The sequence below is a fragment of the Macrotis lagotis genome, chromosome X, assembly GCF_037893015.1.
Source record: "Macrotis lagotis isolate mMagLag1 chromosome X, bilby.v1.9.chrom.fasta, whole genome shotgun sequence".
In the NCBI taxonomy this organism is placed as follows: Eukaryota; Metazoa; Chordata; class Mammalia; order Peramelemorphia; family Peramelidae; genus Macrotis; species Macrotis lagotis.
The window spans coordinates 523,811,229-523,838,639 of NC_133666.1; the positions used below are offsets into that span (position 1 = coordinate 523,811,229).

The following is a 27,411-nucleotide window of genomic DNA, read 5'->3' on the forward strand; positions in this document are numbered from 1 at the left end:
TGTCTCCTGACAGTATATGCTGAATTTTGCAGGGTATTAATTTTTGAGTGTAATCCCAGGTCCTTTGCCCTCTGATATATGGTATTCTAGGTCCCTGGTTCTTCTAAGTTGAGACTGGTAAGTCCTGTGTGAGTGTAATTATGTTTCCTGTGTATTTAAATTATTTCCTTTTTGCTACTTACAGAATTTTCTTCTTTATTTAAGAGTTCTGGAATTTGACTGTAGCAGGTCTTGGAATTTTTATCCTGGGGTCTCTTTCTGGAGGAGTTCTCTACATACTTTCAATGGCTCTATTGTCTTCTTGTTCTAACATATTTGAACAGTTTTTCCCCTGATAATTTCCTGGTTCATGTTTTCCAGGTTCTTATTTTGATCTAGGCTTTCTAGTGGTCCAATGATTCATGAATTATCTCTCCTGAATCTATTTTCCATGTCATTTGTTTTTCCTAAAAGGCACTTTATAATTTCTTCAACTTTTTTGGCCTCTTTATTTTGTTTGATGGAATCTAAAAGTCTCAGATTCATTGCTTTCTATTTGTCTAATTTTACTTTTTAGGGTTTTATTTTCTTCAATTAGCTTCTCTGTTTTCTTTTTATTTGGTTTTTACTTTTAATAGAGTTGATTTCTTTGGTCAATTTTTCATAATTTTCCTGCATGACTCTCATTTCTTTTTTCCATTTTCTTTCCTTCTCTCTTCTTTGGTTTTTAAATTCTTTTTTTAAAGCTCTTCTATGAGCTTTTGGATTTGAGTCCAATTCATAGACTCTTTTGGTCTTCTCCTGAGAGTAATTTTTCACTGATTTCTTCTTCTGACAGGGCATTGTTATCATCTTTACCTGCAAAGGAGTTTTCAATAGTGAGCACTCTTTTAGCTTTTTTGCTCATCTTTGTTGTTTTAGCTCTGCTCCTGGAGTATGGGGAGTATAAATCTGAACTTTTTATGCTGGGGCTGGGGTCTGATCCCTGGCTTGTCATTGGGCAAGATGTTGCTTATGCACTCTAGACCTTGCCTTTGCAGAGGTTTATTTCCTCTTTTGTACCCAAGTTCTGCCTATGAAGTGGTTTGTTCCTGACATAGTCCTGTCTTTTACCCCAGTGTTCTCAGACTTTGTTTGGGGTTAGGACCCTTCCTGAAGATTTGCTATCTAGTGGCCAGAACATGTGCTGTTGCCATGCTGTTAGGACCTGGACGGCACAATGGCTCAAATCCTCCTACTATCTTTCCTTTTCTCTAGCCTTGTTTGCTTTTACTTCTCCTTTCCCCCCTCCTTTTCCCCCAAAGAGACAGACCTTCTCTGAAGATCCTCCGTGATGTATACCATTGAAAATTTTTTTTTATCTTTTCTTTTTCTAGGTGGGATTTGTAGCCTTAATGTCCATGCAGAGGTTTCATTTATCTTTGATAGAGAAAAGCTCTAGGATCATGTTAGCTTCTTGCTGCCATATTGGCTCTGTCCTAGAAGTCCTAACTTTTATTTGATTTTAAAATCATTTTTTCAGCTTTTTCAAGTATTCTTTTTAGATTAGTATTCAATTCTCATTTTTCTTTGAGGCTTTTCATGTTAATATTTTCACTGTATTTTCTCCTGAGTTTTTCCTTGATCTTTCTTCTCTCATAATAATTTTCTATGATCAATTTCTTTTTTATTGTTTTTGTTATTTGCTCATTTTCCCATCTTCTCTTGACTTTTATATTTAAAGTAAATTTGGGTTCTCTTCCAGAAGTGTAGAGAACTGTCCCAAGTTTCCCATCTTATGAGCTATTTTTTTAAAGTTAGTTTTGGGGTTCTGTAAGTTTTCTGTTTTTCCAGGGTGATATGATCTAAAAAAAGGTGTAATAATTGCCCTCTTGGCCTGTGCTTTCATCTTTGAGTGACCATGAACATTTTTCTCTATTTGGAAATGGTGACTAGGGGCCCTGATCCCCTTGGGTCTCAATTGTTCTTGTTCATTATATCCCTGAAAATGTATTTCAGGGACTTACTGTCACACAGCTTTAAACTGCAGTTATCCTTTTTGCTTTGGACTTTGTGACCAAGGACTTTATTCCCTTATGAGTATACACATGTACTCTGTTCTGGAACTATGACCAAGGATTGTGCTCCTTTGAGCCCACAAGTGTTTTTGTGCTAGTGTTCACCCTGAGACTGCGATCTATAGCTCTGCATGGGCAATGTGTAGTAGTGTCCTGCAACCATTGACAGCAAAATAATATCCTTATTTCCAGTTGTCCAATCCCATTAATGCTTATGTATCAAGTGCTTTCAAAACTGCTGCTGCTAATGATGCAGTCACCTCCAACTCTGCTGACTGATTTACTGGTTTCAATGCAAACACCTCCTCAGGAGATGGACCTTTCCTCCTGACTTCTAAAGTTGTCTTGGGCGAGAAAATTGTTTTTATCAGAGCATTTTGCTGGTTCTACTTCTCCAGAATTTGCTTATAAATATAATTTTAAAATTGTTTAGAGGGGAATTTGAAAGAATTTCTACTCTATCATCAGGTTGTTAAAATATGTCTTATTATAGTCTGGATAAAAATAGCAAATATAATTTCTAATAAAGAATGACTGAGGAAGGGAAAGGGAGAAGTTTAATTTGATCATTGAAGAGTTTTAAAAGTGCAAATGCAACTCTGTAAAGTCCTGTAAATATGTAATTCTAGTGTTCTGAGAGATATGTCATTATATTTTAGTTTGCATATTTGGGAAGGGAACATTAGATTAAATCATATTAGGAATACACACTTGTTAGTTTAATATATTTTTTTTTTTATCAAATCATTTCTTAACCAACTATTCACTGAAGATGTGTCAGCAAGCAGGAGGTCGTATGAAATTGACATAACACAACTGGAATAGATCATTTGATTGAAACTAGTAACACATTTTTGGCTTCCTTAAATGAATAAAATCCTAAAAGACAGAAAGTAAATAGAAGCTAAATTTCCATTTGTCAAATTCATGATCAAATAAAAATGTGTCTAGGACTTTATTTGGATCTCTCCATATCCTCCCCCTGCTTCAAGTTAACTGATTCATATTATGATTCAGGTATTAACCTAATCAAAATTTAAAAATGTAGAATTCTAAATTTTATGGGAAATCTGTATTTTGTCATAAAATATTATGTTCTATACTAGTTTGGTTATTCTTCATAAATACAAACTTGCTTTGAAAACAGTAAAATAAAAGTTTCAATGAATCACTTTCAGTCATATAAGAGAGCTAGAATGTGCATATCTGCATTCAAATAGAAGATGCATTCTTTGCTTCCTTTCTATTTCCAGGCTAATAAATTAGGTGGAAATTAGTATATATTACAATAAGAAGTCTATGTAAGAAAAACTCAACCTTTTGCTCCATTTTATAGTCATTATGAAAAATGGGAAAAGTTGAACTACTGTAAACGATATGACAGCATCCTCTTATGTAGAAACTGAGACAGCATGAAAATTTTCAAATGCTTTCAGTGGAAGATAACTTTTTGAATATGTGTCTATATAGTTTTATAAACAAACATAACTATATATTAATAGCTTTTAAATGTGGAAGGAACAGTGTATGCTGAAGCAGAAATTGCTTATAATGTATGGAGTATGTCATTAGAAAATGGGTGTGGATCCTTTAGTATGTTAATTTGTCCATGCTATTCCAATTAACACCTCTGTCCCTGACTTTCAAGTCTGTTTTTTCTTTTAATTGTATATTTTATACCTCCACCAATATTATTCAGTGTCTCTGAACTTTTGCATTTTTTCACATCTCTGCTTATATATACTTATGCTTTAGGAGATAACACTTATGTCATAATGAAATTCTTATTATTCAAAAGTAGACATATTAAGCACTTGTTCCAATAAATGATTTAATTTTGGGGGATTCCATAAGAATTGGGAGGGGAAATTCTCAATAGAAAAATGAATCTAAGTAGACTGAGCTTTTCTTATCTTCAAACATCCTCAAAAAAGTTGTTTGACAAAGAGAAAGGAGGCAAGGTTCATGTTTGTATCAGGGTTGCTAATTTTATCTTTAGGGATATTTAGTGATAGTACTATGTGAATTTCATCTAATATCTACTGAAAAAGCCAATTTTGAGGAAAGTTGTGAAAAGGAAATAGGAAGATGTCAGGAAAAGGTAATATACAACCTTTGAGGGATAAGCTTGAATGGGGCAGGAGAAGGAATTAATTAAATGAAGTCTTTAATAATTGATTATCTGTATTTCAGGGACTCGGCCATATTTTTAGCCCCACTGAATAGTTCTGTCTTTTACCTCTGTCACCTTACTCTTTCAAGAAAAAACAAAAACTGGATTCAGTATTGGATCCAAGTGATTTCCTTGCTTTTGTATGTTTTCTATGTATACACACAGTTATACACATTTACATATATACATATACATTTATAAAACACACACACACATATAATACACATGCATAAAGACAAGTCTGTATGTTTGAACATAAATTCAAGGCCCACAATATATATCAGCTTATAGATCTTATTTTTTAAACAATGGAAATTATGTGGAAGTTGACAAAGCTACAGGATGGTACGATGAAAAGAGGAAAGATTATCAAGTCAGAGCAACAGGTTTCAATTATGGCTTCTACTTGTGTGGTCTCAAATAAGTCATTTAACCTTGATGGGCCTCTCGATCCTTATCTGCAAAGTGATGGATTGAACTCTATGACTCCCAAAGTCACTTTTACTTCTACACCTATGATCTTCTGAGTTCAATAAAATTCAATAATCATTTATCAAATGCTTACTATGGGTTTGCCACTTTGTCAAGTGCTGGGGTGATATAAAAAGAGGCAAAAGAAAATCCCTGTCTTTGAATGGCTTCCAATCTAATGAGGGAATCAAATGCAAACAAATATATACAATATAAGATGTATAAAGAATAAATGGGAAATGATTGATAAAGGAAAGGCACTGAAATTAAGAAGGATTGGAGAATGTTTTTTGAAGGAGATGGGATTTAATTTGAGATTAAAGACTGGCAGGAAGATCAACATTGGTGAAGAAGAGGGAAAATATTCCAAGCACTGGGGACATCCAGAGAAAATGTCTGGAGCTGACCAATGAGAAATATATACCTATATGACAAGAGGATCAATCAATAATTCAAATTTTTGTTCCATAATTGGTTAGCATTTCTTTTCTTATTTTTTTCCCTTTAAGTGTGTAGTCCATTTTTCATCAAGATAATGTTAATTATATTCTGAATTGTGAGACCTAAAAATTTAAACTGTTGTTATCCTAAAAAAACTGATAAAATTATTATCTATACTTCAGCTAAGGACTGTGACTTCAGCCCAGTTAAAGAAGAGAAGCAATTATTTTCTAAGGTAAGCATGGAAGCATTAACATATTCTATATCTGAACCATTTTTCAAATACCTTTTCTGGGAACTTTGTCATTTGGTACTCAGAGTAGATTATGAAGAACATGACAAGCTAAATCAGCCGACATTTGTGAAAGCAGCAATGCCAATAAACCTTTTATTGCCTCAGAACATGCCTTCCCTGAGCTGCTGAATACTTTGGCTAAATTAATCAGTTTATAATTTCCTTCCAGCTTTGTAAGAGGTAATTAGAAATTTTGCTGATTTTGCTGGTTTGATATAATTTATTAGCAAGCACTATGACTTCTACCTACTCCGTTCAGAGGGCATCCCAATAGAATTGGGTAAAAATTGAGTAAGCTGAGACCTTCTAGCATTTCAGTTACACAAAATATGATAGACACTACCTGGTCAGTCTTTAGCTTCATAAATTAAGGGTATTAGAAAACTGAACATTTATATATTGGATTAAAATATTAAAGCTATTCAAACATGGTTATTCAGATTTTTTAAAAAATGTTTTTCTTTATTCATATTTATTTGATAATTCAAGAACTTGTGATTTCATTGATATAAGCATTCCCAATATTGCTACCAGTTCTAATTCATGTGACTTTAGTACTCTTTGTGATTTATTAATGACAAACATATACAAATCATAATTTAGTGATGCAAATCCAGAGATGTTTTGTTATTTTTTGTAACCCTTGAACCATATATTTCTTTTGTCTCAAACAGACATAAGGAGAACTTTCATATCAAGAGCTACTTCTTAGTGAATAGTTTTAAATTTAACTAGTAAAAAATGTGGCTTTTTTGTTACTCAGAAATCATTGACTAATCTCAAAATTTTGAATTTGTTCTGCTTTCAAATAATAATGAAGCAAGTTAAATGAATTGGATTCCAAAATTTAATAAAATTCTCAAATCATGCAAGTTACTTTACATAGCAGAAAACATAGAGGAGTTAGAGGTAGAGTGGGGTTAGTGAACACAATAATAGGCATATATGGAATCAGAAAGACCAAGTCTAAGATCTTTGAACTTATTAGTTATGTGAAAAAGTCATATCTTCTCTGATCCTGTTTCTTCCTCTATGGAATGGGCATAATGAAAATCCTTAATGGTTAGTTCACAAAGTTGTTGCCAAGTTCCCATGAGATGGTCTTTGTCAGTTACTTTGAAATTTGTGACCTTGGACAAGTGGCTTAATGTTTCACTTGCTCCTAGACAATTGTCAAAGATGACAGACAAACTGTTAAATTATATACATCAGTATGTGTCCATGTGTGTGTCAACACCAGCAGTTTATCACACCAATGAAATCACAGATTATAATAAATGTCTGTTTACATACATACATACATACCTATCATAAAGGGTAGGAATTTTATGTTTCACTCACCTCTAAGAGTTCTCGTGTTTTAAGGTTTAAGGAAAATTAAGCTCTTTCAAGAGTGGGGAAAGTAATGGGAAAATGTATTTGTGGAAAAAGAATTCAAGAAAGAATCTATTTGTTGAGATTTTAGAGTATCTGTGAATTAGCAAATCACCAAAAAGACATATTTCCAGACATGTTTGCATGTAGGTGAACATGCCTGTGTTCTAATTGTTTTTTTCTTCTTATATTCAATGGAATATTATTTTCTAAGTCTGTAAACCAGGTAGTTAAGGTAATTCCCGGAAACAGTATTATGGAAACGTGTCAAATCTGAATAATTCTAGGTAAGAGAATGTGTTAATTTTAATAATAATAAAACAATAGTTTCTACTTATAGATTAGTTTATATACATTATACAAAATGATTATCACAATTCCAAGAAGTAGGTAACATATATTATCCATATTTTACAAATGAAAAAAATGAGTATCAGATAAGTCAAATGACTCACTAAGAGTCACACCAACACTAAATAGTGAATTTAGAGCTAATACATACTTTGACCTCTGAATTGTAATCTAGCATTTTTTTTCAGTTTGTATAAGAATAAAGTCAAAACAAAGAAATAAAACTCATATGGGATAACAAGTTACTATGCTTTTTAGAATGATAAATGAAATTAGTACTAGTTGTATAAAACAGAATAATTCATCTTGACAGAAACTATTCTGAACTTTAAATTATATTTACCTATACTCGTTTTGAAAAATATTATACTAAGAAGGTAATTTGGAACTTAATCAATATTTAGCCATCCATATTACTAGTTTTCTTAATCTTGGAAATGCCTAGGGTGGTATGAGAAGCAAGAGAATATGTACAAAGAAAGGAAGAAAGAAGCCATAATTTCATTTTGAAGAACAAGAACAGTTGAGCATTTAGGGAACCAAATGGTCAGAGGGCTGCTGGCCCCCCTCTGGGTCAGAAAATTTCAATATTTCAAGTATTATCTTCAGGTTAATTCTAGAATTTCACAAAATGGATGGCCTGGTATCTTCCTGAGAATTGTGAATCATATAATTAATTGAAAGCGTGCAAGTTGACAAAATATCCTAGTAGCATTGCAAGGAACAAATTTGGAATGCATTCCTACTTTCTCATTGGGATGGTTTCAATATTTTTCTTGGATTTTATTTTCTGAATCACTTAATTAGGTCTGATAACAATAACCATGATGAAACCGAATATGATGTCATATTTGTTTGTGCTGATATGTTAGATGCACCTGGTGTTTGTTGTTATTGCCTCCAACTCATAATATTGTGAACATATCAACAGAGTCCTCTTAACATATTCCTTAAACTCTCAACTTGGGGAATCATTTGTCCATTTTAGTAGGCATGAAAGCTTCTACTGCTGCTGTTCACATCTGATCTCCCAAGGGCAGTTCAAAAGCATCTGTAATCCTCAGGATTCAACCCTTTATTCACCATTTCCTCTTTCCAAAGCTCTTCCTTTTGATGAAAACAATCCCCTTGCTCTTCATCTGGCTGGATGGGCAGGTGAATGCTCTCCTCAGAGCTTGGCCACAATGTCATTGCAAGAGCTCAGGGTGAAGGAATACTGAGAGTAAGTGGAGCTTAACTACTCTAAAGCTACTAGATTTTATACTGCATCTGAGTTTCACTAGTCTGTGGATGACAATTACCTTTCCTAAATGAAGGTGTCCTATCTCATAGATTCTGTCCTTGCTGTTCTACCCTCTTACTATTACATGATCAAATCATAGGTTTGTTGAAATTTGTGCAAATCAATAGAAATGAGTTTTATTTCTAATACCTCAAATATCTTGATTAAAATCATAGAGTGATATTGTTTCAGTTCCACTTTTTGAGGTACTATTTGCCACTTAACTTTAGGTGAAGAAATATGGGATATTTCATATGAGTGAAATCTCAGGTCTTCTCAAGAAGAAACAAACGAATGAAATCATAGTTTTGAGTCATAAGGTGGAGAGAGACAAAGCAGAACCAGAGGCAAGAGATTTAGATAAGAGTTTTTTATAAATAAACTGACAAACTCTCTGCTTTTTACTCAAAGGTCCTTATGGCACTTGTGTTAAACTGATCTTTGCACAAATATAAACAGAGAAAAACTATGCTGACCTTCCTCTTGAAAAAAAAAAAGATCCTGGAGACCATGGCCTTGCCCTGAAGGCATTGGGGATTTGAAGAAGGAGAGAAAATGTTGTTGAAATGTGATTCCCAGGTCACCACGGGGAATGGAGATTTCCACTCCACTACTGGTTATATTCTCTACTCTTCCCCAACTTGACCCTCTGGGGAATTAGTTTAATTTTACATTTTCCTCTTCTCTAAAGACCCTTGTCGCTGTATCCTATGTAAGATATTCAGTTTCAAATCCCAGCCCTCAATTACTTCCACCATTTGCTCCTATTTATATACTGTTTAATTAAATTGACAAAAGAAATCACAAGACCATGGTGACTGAATATACTGCAAGTTTGTGTCCCACGATCTCAATTGGGTTTTCACTATGGCAAGGCAATCCTTTCACACTGTCCTAATTGATTCACTATCTGACTCACCATAGAAAATTTTCTGAAACATTTCATTTCTCTTCAAACCTTCCAGTGCTTCTTCTGCTTTTACCTTCTTAGCTGAGAACTGTAATTTATGATGATGATGATGATATTAGTAGCAAAGATATCCCTTCTTTCATTTCAATTCACCCAGATGCTATCTGTCACTATCTCTTCTTTCATTCAAATTTTACAAGAAAAATTGATTTTTCTCCTTGTCAAGACATACCTCTCTGCATATACAAGTTCAATATATTCCATCCTGTTTTCTCCTGAAGATTATCCCCTGTATTAACTATATTCTCTCACCAATATTCAATCGCTCTTAGTCTTTTATGGATACTTCCCAACTTTCTCTAAAATTTGCCATGTCTTCCCTACCCACCCCCCCCAAACATAAACTCTGCACGTGATCTATCTATGTCAGCTAGTCATCATTCTATGTCTCTCTGACATTTTGCACTTAAATTCCTTGACAAGGCCATCTACATTCTCTGTGTCTGGTATTTTTTATTTATTCTATTGTCCAGACTTCAATTATTTTTCTATTTTTTTATGACAAAGTTCTCTCCTGGTTCTACTCATACATATTTAATTACTCCTTTGTCTCTTTTTGTATATCTTCATTCATCTTAATTCTGCTATTGGGGTGAGGGGGAGGTATTCCCAAGACTCTCTCCCAGGTTCTATTATCTTCTTTTATATTCTTATAATTCCTATGATTTCAATTTTCATCTCTGGGCAGATGATTCTCAGATCTATTTGTCCAGTCCCACCCTTCTCTATACCTCCAATATTAGCTCTCTATCTGTCTAATAATCTGTAGACATCTTTGACTCAGCATATTCAAAATCTTTTGCCCCAAATATTCCCATTTTGTAAAAGTCTCTTTTATTCTCCACTTCTATTCATCCAGGCAAAAACACTTAGGAATCACCCTCAACTCCTCATTCTTTCTCACCTTGTCCCTCAAATTTAAGTGGTCAAGTTCTGTTGTTCTACCTTCCTAATATATCTAATTAATATCACTTCTGTCCTCTGACACTGTTACTCTCAATTCTTGCTGCTGAGCTTCATTACTTCACACCTGAGTTATTACCAGATCTATTTGGTCTCCATGCCACAAAGTTTTCCCCTTTCAATTCAGGTGTCAAATTGATCTTCCTAAGACATAGATTTAATCATATCCAGTCTGATTCAAAAACTTTAACGGTACCCTATTATATCCAGGTTCAAAAATGAAATTCTCAATTTGGCTTTCAAAGGCCTTCATAGTCCAGACCTTCCCTATCTCTACTGTCTTCTCATACTTTATTACCTTCCTTCTGTTCAGTGATACTGACCTCTTTCCTCTTGTGAGACATACCTTTTTCTAATTGAGCATATTTACTGGCTATACCCTATCTCTAAAATTCTCTTTCTTTACATATCTGCTTCCTGACTTCTCTGATTTTCTTCAAATTCCAACCAAAATCTTATATTCTTCAATAAGTCTTTTCCAATTTCTTAATGCTAGTGTGTTCGATCTCTTCAGTTGATTCTCTCCCATTTATCCTCTCTATATTTTGTTTATATTTAGCCATTTGCTTATTTTCTTCCCCATAATTAATTCTGGGATTTCTGAAGTTACAATATTTATTTACAGTCCATGAGATTCATGTTTCCTTTTTCTGTGGTTTAATTCTTGCTAAGTGGAGGAAAATAAGTGTAAAGAAATGAAATTGAATAGCAAATAACTGTTGAGTATACAGCATATGCCCAATACTGGATGTACATTGTTGAAAACAGAAAAAGTGAGAAGAAATGGTTGTCCCAAAGACAGAAATAAATCAAGTTGTAGAGATAAGACCTCTGTACATCAAATAATCAAAACAATATGCAAAAGAATGATCACAAAGACATGGATTAAATCTACTTGAGATCTTCAAAAGCAAAATTCATTTTGCTGATAAGAAAGAAGAGGTTTGTGGTAAATGAGAGGTCTTCTAGTCATTTATAGTAATCTCCCATCACTGAGCAACTTTCAAAGAAATGTTTTAGTTCAAAACAGATAAATACCCCAAGCATCCTAAAAGGGCCTCCCAATTTACTGTATTCATCTAGAATATTTTAGATATCATAAAGCATAAAAAATCAATTTCTAATTTTTGGGGGAGGTCATATTAATTTTCAGAAATAAAAGCAAAACAATCTGCCAAACTAGCTGAACATTTTAGCAAATTCCCTTAAAAGTACAAAGATTCCAAAGGATTAAAAATGGGGCAAGAAATTCTGGTGAAAGGTCATTTTTAAATAGTGTTTATTATAGTTGAATTTTGTTATTAAACTGAATAAAAGTCTCAAACATTTTGTAATGAGAGAAATGAAGCTGATAATTTCACAATTCATTTGATGAAATATTTACTTTGATTTTCAATTTTAGTTTTCCTTGGTTATTATGACCTGTAAAAAAGCAAAACTTGAGGACTGCAAAATAGCATGAATCAAAACCACCGACAATTGTTGCTAGAAGTTACATGAACATAAATAAAACAAATGATTTCATCTAACCTGCCTAATGTAGTTTATAAAATATTATATCATTTTGATCACATCTTCACTGAAAGTAATACTATTTTATTCTAAACATCTTGTCAATTTACTAGCCATTTCCTATTTCCTCAATTCTTATTTTTTGAATCTGTTTATCAGTCATTTTTACCAAATACTAACACATTTAGATTAATAAATAAATATAATCCTTAGTAATTTCTCATGCTTTCAAATAAAGCTCTATTGGGGCAGCTAGGTATCACAGTGTATAGAACATGAGTCCTGGAGTTAGGAGGACCTAAGTTCAAATCCGGTCACAGACACAATAATTACCTAACTGTGTGATCTTGGACAAGTCACTTAACCCCAATGCCATAAATAAATAATAAAAGTTAAAAATTAAAAAAAATAAAGCTCTACGTGTGTGTGTGTGTGTGTGTGTGTGTGTGTGTGTGTGTGTGTGTGTGAATGCAGAACAAGACAAGTTCAAAGGGTAGATGTTGCTAAGAGGTAAAAGTTGCTGAAAGGTAGATTTACATTTGACATAAGGAAAAACATTGCATTAATTAGAGTTAAATCAAAAATAGTATGGATCACTTTGTGAAATCATGACTTACTTTTCACTTGGAGACTTTGAAGCTGAGGCAGGAATACTTGTTGAAAGTGGAGAATTGAGTTTTATTTAGATGGTAGGTGGGCCCTAGCCTATGTTGTAACTTCAGGTGTTCAATATCTGAATTTGCTGGCAGTATATAAACTCATTAAGAAGTATATTTCCTATCCAAATTAACATTCTTTCATTCATTCAAAATACATACAAAAACCCAACAGCTTTGGAAGATAATAGGACAAGCGGTCAATTGTATTGAATCCTGAGCTATGATGTAAAGGAAGGAATATTGGACTTTGAATTAGGAGACAGGGTATAGTTCCAGTTGTGTGAGTGACTAGATGTTGACTTTCAGTAAATCTTTAACATATCCTTTTTTTCTTTTTGCAAAGCTATGGGGTTAAGTGGCTTGTCCAAGGCCTCACAGCTAGGTAATTATTAAGTGTCTGAGGTCAGATTTGAACTCAGGTACTGACTCCAGGGCCGGTGCTGTATCCACTGTGCCACCTAGCCACCCCAATCTTGAACATATCTTGACCTCAAATTCCTCATCTGTAAAATGATGAAATTGAGCTTAATAATATCTATGATAATTCCTATTTTACAGTTCTATTATTCATTGTGTCTTAGGATGGGGATGATGCAGGAACATGAATTCTGGTATTTAGAGGATCTTTGCTTTTATTCAGATTCAAGTATAGAAACATAGTTCTGTAAACATTTATAGGAAACAATTTTGTCTGTGTGATAATGATGTTAGTAATTGTATATAACTACTGAACTATTTTACCAAATCAAAATTATTTATAAACACTTTCCCTTTCCAATTGATCAATGAAGAGTAGTGTTATTATTTAGGTATATATCCCATTTGTATTACCTGTCTAATAACTTACTTCTCTATCCACTGCTTCTATAATGCTCTATGTTTAACTTCACTGAGACAGAGTTAAAACTTTAATTTCTAAATCTCTCAGTCTCAAATGCTCAAGCTAAAATTATCTTAAATGTATTACTTCCTTGACTGAGGTTAATTACATAATTATAAGTTTAGAACTCAGGTACTCCTGATTCCAAGGCCAGTGCTCTATTCACTGCGCCACCTAGCCGCCCCAAGTTTAGAACTTTTAAGGGACTTAGAAGACTAGATAGTTCACTTCTATTTTACAGATGAAGCATAGAGGGTCAAAGAAGTTAAGTGACCTTCTTTGGTACATATTAGCTAGTCAGTAGCTGAGTCTGAATTTGAATTGAGTATTCCTAACTACAAGTAGGAATACTCTACCAAAGTATTGGTTATTGGGTTGCATCATGATATCACTTAAGTTGTATAGATCTGTTTCTTAAAATTTAATGATCCTAGATTAGAAGTAGATACTCAAACCATACAAAATTCTGAATCATTTCAGTAACTATTTTTTTTCACTTTTGAAAAAATATCTGTTAAAGCAAAATGACCTGAATGCTGAATCTTTGCAAGGAAAATCAAGTTCTTTGAAAAACATGAGAGAAAGTGAAAATGAAGAGTATGCACAAAATATATCTTACTTAGAGGAATTGGAGAAATACAGATATTCAGTATGGTGAGTAGTGATGTCTGATCCTTGTATTTTGAAGATTGATTAAATTTCTTTGTACTGTGCTAAATGCTAGAGATCTAGATAAGAAAGTTGCTCTCAAAAATTATATTCAAATTGGAAACAACAAACACTATTTAGAAGCTATCAGTCAGAGACTAAAACTAGATTGTCTAGAGATTACAGCAACAAAACTGAAAATAGTGCATCTTTTAAAACTATTATTTCAATTGCAAAACTTTCCATTTCTGATGTTAAATCTTTTGATGGTGCCAAAGAGTGTGGTGGTTAAACATTTCTTTTCTGGGTCTTCTGTAGTTGAGGGTGCTGACAAAACAGAAGCTGCAATCCCTACAGAGGCAGTTGTTAATCCAATGTCCACAGCAATAGCTGCCCTCAACATTCATTACAGACACTGGGACAAAATAAGGGCAGGGAGCATACTGGTGAACACTGCTCTTCCTGGGGTTCTTGGAGTGCCCCAAGAAAGTCTGAGGGGAAGTGGTAGTTGAGATGGTAGGAGTGGTTTAACCTGCCTGGTACATCTTGTTTTTGTTGATTGTTCAAGCTGCATTACTGTTTCATGATGTATTTTAAATGGACCATTTACTGCCTGGTCATCTCTTGTTCATTTTTTTCATCTACATTATATTCATTATCATTAGTCAATGTTGAACATTTCATAATCAATAAAAGTAGGTAATCAACAAATATATATTAAGAACTTACTGTTTACCAATAATTGTATTAAATGCAAGGGATAACAAAGAAAAAGTAAAACAGTTTCTGCCTTCAAGGTGCTAACATTTCAATAGTACAGACATTTACCCATATAAGAATGTATATAGTGAAAGCAAAATTAGCACAAGATAGTTTGGGGAAGTAGTTCATTAACAACTTGAGAAGAAGAAGTCATGCTTCTAGCTAAATCTTGAAGGAAATCAGGATTCCAAGAATTTTCACATGAGGAAAAATTTCATTATAGTCTTGGGGTGTAGATACTAGAGGGAAAATGGAGTGCAATGTTTGGAATAGTAATAGAACAGTATGGTTGAATTTTAGACTGTGTGGAGGGAAATAAAGAATTTAGCAAAGTAGATGGGTCAGATTGTTAAAAGATTTAAATACCAGATAAATGATTTTATATATCATCTAGAGGAAATAGGGATTGAAGTTTATTGATAGTGGAGACAACAGATACATGGTTTAGGACAGATAACTGTATATGAGATAGATTAGAGTGGGGAAATAATATAGAAGAAGTAGACTATACAAAACTGAACAAAACAGGATTAGGGATAATATTGATAAGGCAAAGGAAAGTATAGTTGTTATAGGTTCAAGGATGAAGTCCTGATAATATAATCATTAAACTTAATAAAGAACAAACATTCTTTCAAAGGAAGGATGCAGGCTCACAGGGAACTTTTTATATATATATATTTTCCAATTATATGTAAAATGTTTTAACATTCATTTAAAAATTGATCTCCAAATTTTGTTCCCACTTCCTCCCCTTTTACACCTTTCTAAAAAAAAGAAATATGATATTAACTGTTTATGTAAAGTCATGCAAAACATTTCCATATGAGCTGTTTCAAGAGAAAACACATGCACAAAACTCAAGAATAAGGAAAATAAAAAGTATGCTTCAATTTGTACTCAATTCATTAGTTCTTTCTCTCTATGTGGTTAGCAGTTTTTATCATTAGAACTTCAGAATTGTCTTTGATTATTTTATTCATCTGAATAACTAATTCTTTTACACTGATCAATCTTGTAATATTGCTATTACTCTGTACAATGCTATCCTGATTTTGCTCACTTTACTTGGCATCATACAGGTCTTCACAGAATTTTTTAAACCTTGAAACAATCTTGCTTGTCATTCCTTATATCACAATAATATTATCATAATCATATGTCTCTATTAATATAGCCATTCCCCACTTGAAGAGCATCCTCTTGATTTCTAAATCACCACCACAAAAAGAAGAGCAACTATAAATATTTTTGTATAAATACATTTTTTCTCTGATCTCTTTGGGATAAATCCTAGTTATGGTATCTCTGGGTCAAAGTATATGCATAATTTTATAACCATTTTGGGCATAGTTCCAAATTATTCTCCAGAAAGGTTAGACTAATTCATCAACTTCATCAATGATTCATAATGTCTAATTTTTCCATATCTCCATCATCATTTATCATTTTCCTTTTTTGAAAGCTTAACTTATATTGTATGTGTGAGGTGGTACCTAGGAGTTTTTATAAATTCACATTCTCTAATAAATTGTAACTTAGAGCATTTTCCCCCATGTGACTATTGATAGCTTTGATTTTTGTCTTTTGAAAACTGCATGTTAATATTATTAGCTCATTTATCAATTGTGAAATGACTCTTACTTTTATAAATTTGGCTTAGTTTCCTGTATATATGATAAATAATGGTTTTATCACAGAAACTTACTCTAAATTTTCTCCTAGTTTCCTGTTTTTCTTCTAATTTTGGCTGCATTAGTTTTGTTTATACACAAACTTAATTTCATGTAATCAAAGCCATCCCTTTAATTCCTCTGATCCTCTCCATTTCTTTTTTGGTTATATAACCTTCCTTTATCCATAGATTTATCAAAATTAAACAATTTTCCATGTTTCCCTAGACTGATAATGTTATAACATTTTTGTTTAAAATCATTTATTCATTTTGCCCTTATTGTATTGTGTTATTTGGTGTGAGTTATCAATCTAAATTTAGTTTTTGCCTGACAGCTTTCCAGTTTTGTCAGTGCTATTTATCCAATGGAGAGTTCTTTACTATACTACTATGATCATTTTCTGTGCATTGTACATCTAAAGCATTCCATTGTTCCACCACTCAAGAAAATAAGTCAATGTTCTTTTTTCATTATGGCATTCAGGTAATTAAATCATTTAAAAATTAGCACTCCATGATCTATTTTCCAGGTCAACTTTTTTGCATTGACCTATTTCACGTTTTCATCAATATTTTTTTCATTCCTCTGACTTTATTTTATTGTTTCTTGGTTGTCTCAAGGAGATATTTTTTACTTGTCTGAATCAAATTTTTTTTTCCAAATTCAATTTTTAAGGAATTCATTTCTTCAGTGTGCTTTCCCAAAATATATTTCTTTTTCTTTATGGTTTGACCAATTTTGTTTTTTTAAGAAAATATTTCCATGAGTAGAATTTTGTACCTCTTTTTCTATTTGGTCAATTTTATTTTTCACGGTATCACTTTGTTCAAGATTTTTGTTTTTTTAACACTCTTATGAGATTTTGAAAATTCTTTTATAGCCCTTCTAGGAATTCTTATTAGTATGTGTCCAGTTCATAGCTTTTTTTCTCCTTTGAAGGCTTGCTTGTAGCTTCTTTGACTTCACTGTCTTCTTTTGAAAAAGTGATTTTTTTATGATCATATTTTTTGTTGTGTGCTCATTTTCCCCCCATTCTGTTTCTTGTCTTTAATGTATATTAAAGTTTAACTTTATTCCTGGTGTGATTAGGAGAGACACTTTACCAAAATCCATGCTTTTTTGTAATAACATTTTCAGAGCTGGTTCTGAGATTTTAGTCCCTCCAATGTGGAATGATTTGAATTGTTAGGTGATGTAGTAGATAGAACAATGGCCCTGAAGTCAGGAGGACCTGCATTAAAATCCAGCCTCAGGTACTTGACACTTACTATTTTGTGACCCTGGGCAAATCACTTAACCCTGATTTCTTCACATTCAGAATGTCTCCAGTCATTCTGATTCATATCTAATCATTGGACCCAGATGACTCTGAAAGAAAAGTTAGGCTGGTGACTTATCACTTCCTCACTCATATCCAATTCATGTGCTTAGCATGACATCACCTTCCTCCTATCATGGTCTTCTTTGAAAATGAAGGACAAATAACAACAATGATCTGAGTAGGGATGAGGTCACTACTCTTTTGTTTAGTGTCCCTGATCTCTTCGGATTACAACTGATACTGCTTCTTAGGACCCCTGTTCCCTTGGGACTGAAAATAATGCTTCTCCTCAGAACTCCTATTATCACAATAAAATTAAGGCAGTAAAGTTCTAAGCATCTTCAATTTATTAACAAGGCTAGCAAATCCCAATAAAAGGGATCCAAGTCTTTGTAACAGCCAAAATCCAACGTGACAAGATAATTCTTTTACAGTTTTACAGAGTAAAATAAAACAATCTGGAATAACAAAGGCATATCTCACTTCTGATTAATCAGTGCCAAATTCACTTAACCACAATTTAAATCAATATCATAATGTAGAGTAACATCTTCTGGTTCACCCTGTAGTTGGTAATTTTTGAGAAAGAATGGGATACTAGCATTTTATATGTTAGCAAATTCTAACAAATTAGGATATAATTGAGAATATTATGTCTGGAAATATCTTAGAAAGAAAATGGTGGATGGAGAGTGATGTGTGATGCATTAAAGGGGTTTAATACCTGTAGGCTTCTGGAGTTCCCAGTTTAAGAAATAACTAATAAATGAAACTGGATCATTAATATATAGTAAACTGATTAAAAATTAATCAAATAATGCAATGTAGGGTTATCAGTGTTCAATTTCACATTGCTCTCTCTTGACCAAAATATGACTCAGAGTTGGTATATGAAAAGGAATCACCAAAAAGCTTCTAGTGCTGTGTCTAATTTAAGCATAGAGGTCTCTTCTACTGTCTTTTTGATCAGCTTTGATTCTCCTTCCCATTTCTGTATAAAAGCTTCCAAAACTATATCCCACTATTGGTGTTACATCTAAGTGGGCTCTGGGCTGACAACCCCTCTTATGACACAGATTTCTCCTTTAAACTTCCTAAATTGTGCTGGGCTGAGGAGTGCCTCACTCTAATCTTTTATTGGTTCTGTCACTCCAGAATTTGATTTAAGTCATTTTTTTAAAAGTTGTCTGGAGAGATATGTTGGGAGAAATCAGTTGAGCATTTCTTCTACATTGACATCTCTCTGCCCCAGAAAGTCCTAAAATAGAATTTTAAGTCAAGAGTTTGCAAATCATTGTAAATATATAAGGAAGTTATGATCACTATAAGCCAATGACAGTTCATTAAATATATCATACTAAACCATCTTATTTCCATTTTAAAAATCAAATTTCTTGATAAAGGAAATAGAATATATTTGATTTTAGGAAAGTAACTGACTAAGTCATTTATGGTATCATTGTGGATAAGAGGGAAAGAAGAGGGCTGGATGACAATACATTGAGGTAGATTTAAAACTAGTTGGGGAATCACATCCACGGAGTGTTGATTAATGAATCAATGTCAACCTAGAGCGAAGTCTCTAGTGGCTTGCCAAGGACTTCATTTTTCAACCTAGTCATGTTCAACATTTTTATCAATGACTTGGATGAAGACACAGGAGGCAGGAATTCTCTCTTATCTAATTAATAGATGACCCAAATTTGGAAAGGAAATCTATTTAATTAGTTGATAGACTAAAGAATTCAAAAGTTCACAATTGGCTAAAATTATGTGATGAATGAAAAACATTGCAACTGAAAAGGGATAAATATGAAGTCTTGAACTTGGGTAAAAAGAAAAATCAACAATATGGATACACAACGAGTGAATATGGCTAGGCAATTATTGATGTGAAAAAAAGTTAAAGGATTTATTTGCCTATAAGCATACTCCACATTAGTGTCAGGGATGATGATTGAGTCTGTAATTTCATTGTTATAGGAAGTTCTCAGATGAGAAAATTTCCTCTACTAATTCAGGCTGGTATATTTTCTATAATTTCTAGTTTTAGATAGCCATCTAGAGCACTGGATGGTTAAATGATATGCTTAGGGTCAGCATATGTCAGAGTAACTTAATTTTAACTGTTTATTAAACTGTCTCTATGTCATACTAGAAGTTAAAAAGTTTATATATATGGGTTTTTTTTTCCAAAAGGTCCATGATTTAATTGATATATTCTCTCTACACTTCAAGGGAGCACAAAACCTCAATGCCTTAGTCAATGGTGTGGGATATTTTAATTTAGTTTAATTATTTTAAATTGACTAATTATTTAATTATTTTAAATTAAAAAGCATTTAATTTTTCTTTGTTCCCTATTCTATCTTGCCCCTCCCTTTGGATAAAAATGAAGGAAATTAGAAACAAAGAAATAATAAAACAAAAATCTTTATAAAAATATCCATATTCATGCAAAACAAATTTTTCCATACATTAGCCATATCCAAAAAGAATGTTTCATATGACATACTTTGTCTATCACTATTTCTTTCAGGCAGTGAGTAACATTTATTAAGTTCTTTGGAATCATAGCTGATTACTGGGTAGATCTCATTCTTTTCATTTTTACAATGTTTTAGTCTATAAATCACCATCTGCTTTTCCTTGTTTCAATTTTCATTAGTTCCTATAAGTCTTCCCACGTTTCTCTGAAATTGTCTCCTGTGACCAGATACAATAATACTAGGAATGCAGATTTGACTCAATAGTAGGAAAGCTATCAGCATAATTGACCATATGAATAAAAACAACAAAAACTTATGATTATCTAAAAAGATGCAGAAAAATATTTTGACAAAATACAATGCTCCTTCCTATTAAACACTGGGGAAAAACCTAGGGAAAAGTAGAGCTTTTCTTAAAATAATAAATAGTACCTACCTAAAATCATTAATATTTTCTGTAATGGGACAAATTGAATCCTATATTCATATATTATAATTTATTCCCTATCTCTACTTCAAACCTAGTTCCCATAACCATCACTTAAGGGAGTGGTCCATATTGAAGGGGTCAGTCTTCCTGGCTTTCAACTGCCAATCATTGCATTGTAAAGCTAATCTATTTGAAGTCACAAGTAAGATTGTGGCAGAGTCAGAAGGTGGCATATTCCAGGCAAATCAAACCATTACTAAAACCTCCATTACCATATTCCCTCAGAACCTGACAAAGCCCAGTAATATGAGCCCAAAACCATAAGAAAAGTATTGCTCCCACTTCCACTACTATGTTTTAGCTAGGCAATTAAAGCCACTATCCATGGAGGGTTACAGAGATACAACTTGACAACTGTTTCTTCAATGGTTAGAATTGTTGAAAATCTGGCAAAGGAAATTCTCACTATCGGTTTCCTTGCTATATTTATATGGTCCAATCATCCAGAAATGCATGTGGTTTTTATGTTTTATTCTGAATCCTAAGGATAATGATTCATTTCAAGAATTAAGAAAATAATGGAGCAAATATTAGTAGTACATATTAAACTGAAAAGGGCATCATGTATACATTTTTTTCCATAGAGAGTAATTGTTAAATATTCACCAGCACCCTTTTGTCTTTAAGGATAGTGTTTCTTTTCTCCAGGATTTATCATATGTCATAGGCTTGAATCTGCTTTTCTCCAGTTTTTTTGGTTTGTTTTATTTTTTTTTTTTTGATCTGTCTTCAGCTCTTGTTACTGACATTGCTCCTAGTCACTGCTATTCTTGAAATGTTAATCAGATGCTGAGGAATAATTCTAAGTCTCCCAACTATCTAAACTTTACTAGACCTTCTAGACAAAATAGGAGGTTGGAAGTACTGAAGACTGAGGCTGAGAATAGGATCTTCTCTTTTGCCAAGAGATTCTTTCTCTGGGAGACTTCCATTCTAATCTGTTGAACAATCCAATAATCTAAACTAGCTGAATGGTATGATAAAAGGCCCAAAGGATTTGCTCAAGCTCTTCTATGAGCCCAATCAGAATTCCTATAGAACTTGATTAAAATGTCATTGATTGATTTACAAGTGTGTATAGACTTTGCTCACAACTAATTCAAATGACTGTTAGTTGAGATATGTTTTCACTGGGAATATTTTTTTTTTGCTGTTTTTATTTAGTATATTTTTTCATTTACATATAAAATAATTTTAATATTTTTTAGAAAACTTTGAGTACCAAATTCCCTTCCTTCCTTCCCATACCAACACAAGAAGGCTAGTAATTTGATATAGTTTACATGTGTAGCCAAGCAAAACATTTCCTTAATAGTGAAAGAAAACACTGAGTATTGAAACCTCAAAAAAAGAAAGTAAAGTAATGCTTCAATCTAGATTCAAGGCATCAATGATTCTTTCCCTGGGGAGGGATAGTATTTTCCATCATAAGTCCTTTGGAGTTGTCTTGGAACACTATATTGGTGGGACTAAGTCATTTACAACTAAATATCTTACAGTTTTGCTATTACTTTGTAAGCAGTACATTTCATTTTGCATCAGCTCATATAAGTCTGAGAGCATCCTGCTCCACATTTCATATAGCAGATTAGAATTCCATCACAATCACATACCACAATTTTTTTAAGCCATTACCCAATTGATGAGAATCCCTTCAATTTCCAACTCCTGCCATCAGAAGAGTTGCTATAAATATTTTCATACATGCAGGTTCTTTTTCTTTTTGTTTTTTTAACCTGTTTTGGGATACAGACCTAATAGTGACATTGCTATATCAAAAGGTATGCATGGTTTCACCATCCTTTAGGCATAGTCCCAAACTGTACTATAAAATGTTTGAATCAGTTCACAACTCTAACAATGTATTAATGTCTCATTTTCACACATCCTCTCCAACATTTTTTATTTTCCTTTTCTGTACTATTAAACAATCTAATACAGAAGAGGTAATCATTCAGAATTGTTTTGTTTTATAATTCTTCATTCAATAGTGAGTTAGAGCACTTTTTCTTATGATTGTAGTTGGCATCGATGACTTCATTAAAAATTGTTCCTATCTTTTCATCATGTATAAATTGGAGAATGGTTCTTATTTTTATAAATTTGTCTCAGTCCTCTATATGTTTGATAAATGATTCCCTTATCAGAAAAAAATTTGCTTCAATTTTTTTTAGTTACTATTACTAACTGCAGTTCTCCTCATCCTATTTTCCCCACTTCTTTTCTTTCTTTCTTTTCAGTCTGTCCCTCCTCAGAAATGTTTTGCTTCTGACTTACCCCTCCCCAACTGCCCTCCTTTCTATCACCCTACCTCCCTTCTCTTATTTCTTTCCCCTCCTTTTTCTGTGGGAAATAGTTTTCTATATGCTATTTCCTCCATATATTCTGATAAGAGTAAATTTCATTCATTACCTCTCATCTCTCTGTCTTTTCCTCTATTGTAAAAGTTTTTCTTTCCTCTTTGATGTCAGACATTTCAATCTATTTTACCTCTCCTTCTCTGTTACCCCATAATTATGTGAATTATATATGAAGGGATGAACTTTAAACAAGGACAAAATAAAAATGGGTTTGGGGGAACTGAAATATAACTTAAGTAATAATAAGGGAACACTGTTTCCCTTGATTCATTCAAGTCATAAGATATACATGACCTGTTTTCTATGTCATTGAAAGGATAGGCAATATGAATGTTGAACCATTGATAATGATCTTTAAAAGACAATAATGCACAAGTTAGGTGCTACAGGATTAGAGACAAGAAATGACTCAATTCTTCATAAAAAGGAATAAAAAGTCAAAAACTATAAGCTAGTGAGATTCAGTTGAATTCCTGATAAAATTCTAGAATATTTTACTAAAAGCATAACTAATAAGAATCTAAAAAAGGAAGTAGGGATCACACAGAGTCAGCATGATTTTGTCAAGACTAGGACATACCAGACAAAATTGATTTCTTTTTCAACAGGGTTAGTAGCTCAGAAGATATTCAAAATACTATAGATATGGCCTTTCTAGGGTTTTAAGGAAGCATTTAACAGAGTAACTTGTAATTTTGGTAGACAAAAAGGAGCGACATAAATTATACAATAGTATAGTAAAAGATATTTGAAATTGGTGGAATTATTAAATAAGTGAACTTACAATGAAGTCTTAATCCTTAGTCTGCTACTGTTAAATACTTTAAAAAAATAGTATTATTTTCATGGAGGCAGCTACATGAATCAGTGACAGAGTGCTAGGCCTGAAATCAGGAAGATTTGAATTCACATTAGATCTCAGACAGTCAAGTAAAACCTCATGAACAACATGATCCACGGAGTCATGAAGATTCAAACACAACAGAATAGCAATGACAACAACGTTCCAGCCATGGTGGGCAACTTGTACAAAGATAGAGGTAGGGAGAAAGAGTGTAGATTTGAAAGAATATCTAGTGGTCTATTTTTAAATATATTAAGGAAACTATGAGTCTTCCTAGCACAGTAAGTAATTGGTTTGTAGTTAGGTAGACTCATCTTCCATAGTTCAAATCTGTCTTCAGAGTCTTACTAGTTGAGTGACCCTGGTTAACTCTGTTTTTCCTATTCTGCAAAATGAATTTGAGAAGGAAATGGCAAACCACTCTAGTAACTTTGCCAAGAAAATTCAAATGGGATTACAGAGATACAGACATGACAGAAATGATAGCAACAACATGCTTAAAAAATTTATAGATGGGGAAGCTCAATGGCACAGTGGATAGAGTACTGGCCTTGGAGTCAGGAGAACCTGAGTTCAAATCCGACCTCAGACACTTAATACTTACTGACCTGTGTGACTTTCGGCAAGTCACTTAACCTCATTGCTTTGCAAAAATCAAAAAAACAAAACCCAAACAAACCAAAACCCCAAAATGTAGAGATGATTCAACACTTGAAAGGATAGGTATCATACTGAATAACAAAGTCAGGATCTGACCCAAATCTTGTTAAGATAAGCTGTTGAGATAAATATAAAAATGCCAAAATGTAAAAACAAAATGCAAAGTCTAATAGTGATGTTCAACCATCCAGTTTCACAGGTACAAAATGCATTTGGAATGGTTATGTAGCCAGTGGTCTTTAATTTGTATAAGTTTTTTTGTCTTTGCTCAATCTCTTTGGTAGTTGTCTCTGAATTCCCCTCTAGAGGTTGTGAATACGTTGCTAAAAGAATATGATTCAAGTTTATGTGTGGATTATTATGTGCTTATTTTTATGCATTTACTTTAATATAGATGGGTCTTCAAATTTTTTCTTTTCTTCTATCCTTATATGATAGCTATATTTTCTCATTACTGATTATGTAAATAGAAACATAGCACGTGCTCAAGTGGTGAGTAGTGTGAATATATTTCCCTTCAAAAGGGTTATTTCTAGAACCCTGAAAAATGAGCATAGCCAAGTCTTTTCCTTTTCCTTTTCCTATACTCTTCTATGACAATGACTCCACTTCCAGTTCAGATATAGTCCTCATCCAGGAAGAACAACTTTTGTGGAAATATGATGTGCTATTGGTTTATTTAGGTACTATTACTTCTTCCTCCTCAAAAGTCACATATATTGGAAACCTAGAAAAGAAAATTCTCAACACAAAGCCCTGGAGACTCAAATGACTTAATATCAGAAAGTGATGTGGTTTTATAAGTATATATTACATTAAAATTATTTTCCAATTGCATTCATCTTCATGTATATGCATATATTTAAGTTACATAAATTCCTTCCACCCTTCATTCCTCCATCCCCCCTCCCCTCAGCAGTGAACAGTGTGGTGAATATTGCACATACACATTTGTGTTTAACATATTTACAGATTAGTCATTTTCTGAATGAGGAATTAGGGTTAAGAGAAAAGAAAGGAAACCATGAAATAGGAAAGAAATACATAAGAAATTAAAAAAAAATGAATGTAGTGTATGTTCAGATTCAGTATGTATTTTATGTTTTATTTTGTCTTGTTTTTCTTCCTCTGAATGTGGACAGCATTGTCCATGACAGGTCTCCCAGGGTTGTCCTAGCTCTCTGAACTGCTGAGCAGAGTTGCATCCCTCAAGGTCAATCAATTCATAATTTTGTTGTTAATATGTACAACATTCTCTTGGTTCTACTCCCTTCACTCAACATCAGTTTCTGTAATTCGTTCAATCCTTCTCCAAAGTTGGAGAATTCATATTTTCTTATAGAACCATAGTACTTCATAACATTCATTATACCATAACTTGTTCAACCAATCCCAAATTGATGGACATTCCCTTAGTTTCTAGTTTTATCCCCTTCAAAAAGAGCTGCTTTGAATATTTTGGAACATGTGGGACTTTCCCCATTTTTTATTATCTCTTCTGGATATAGGCCTGGTATTAATATTGATAGATCAAAAGGTATGATGGGTTTTATTGTTCTTTGGCTATCGTTCCATATAGCTATCCAGAATGGTTGGATCAATTCACAATTCCATCATCAAAGCTTTAATGTCCCCATTCTCTCCAACACTGATCCTTTTCCCTTTTTGTCATTTTAGCTAATCTGAGAGGTATGAGGTAGAGCCTCACAGTTTTTTCAATTTGCATTTAATGATTTAGAACATTTTTACATATGTTTCTATATAGCTTTAATTCTTTCATTTGAAAACTGTTCATATCTTTGACTATTTAACAATTGGGAATGACTTGTAACCTTATAAATTTGATGTAATTTTACTTTAATCCTCTTCATGATTTCACTGTTCCAGTCCAGCTGTTACCTTAAATTGTATCGAATCTTGCTTTCCAAGATAATTCAACCTTCACATAAACTTCTGAAGATTTTCTGAACTTTTAAAAAATATAGATCAGGTGCCATTTCTCACAGTTCTTATATAATCTCTCCCCATTCATATCCCAGTTGTTAGTTTTTATAACTCCAACAATAAATTTATATTAATTTACACAAATTGTTATCTTAGGGTCTGAATTTCTTATATTTACTTTGTATGTGGTTTTCCTTTCAATACATTGCAAAATCCCTGAGTGGATGATTTTTTAAAAATTTGTCTCCTTAGTACTTAGCATACTGTCCTGCTAACAGTAAGTGCTAAATAAACCTTTGCTTACTAAACCTGGTGGTAAAGTATCTTTTTTTTGATTCAGGAGAAAGGGTATTGATTTATTAAGCCAAAAATACAAAGAAAAGACAGAAGATTCTTCTGCCAACCCAACGTAGTATTTTTGTCCTGGTAAAATCTATGCCAGTTGGCTAAAGTAAAAGGCTTCTGGCCCATTCAAAACATACTCCAGATCACTTAATTTCCTCTCTTTTCTCTATGACAGGTGTATACAAAGTGGTACTGATTTTTGACTATCTGTCACACCTAAATGATAGGGCAATAAGCAATTTTATTCAACAGTTATGAACACACAGGATTCTAGGGTATCTTTATATGTGCTTATAAATGCTTCTTAGTTCTGCTGGAAAATAAGGTTGGTACTATTTTTCAAAAGAGGTTATTGGGAGAATAAAAGAAATGCTAAACTTCTAAGATAAAGTTCTAAAGTTCTGAAAAAGTGCGATAAACCTTTTATTTAATGTATCTTTCTTTATCTATCCTTTTGTCTGGTTA

General features: G+C 32.9%; 1 protein-coding gene across 1 annotated transcript in view; it reads left to right on the forward strand.

Annotated features, from left to right (window-relative positions):
- Window positions 1–27,411, forward strand: part of LOC141499328 (uncharacterized) — a 519,469-nt gene that overhangs the window by 294,460 nt on the left and 197,598 nt on the right. The window contains exon 14 of the mRNA XM_074202106.1: window positions 13,928–14,061. Coding sequence (XP_074058207.1) covers window positions 13,928–14,061 — 134 coding nt within the window. The remainder of the gene's footprint in view (window positions 1–13,927; window positions 14,062–27,411) is intronic.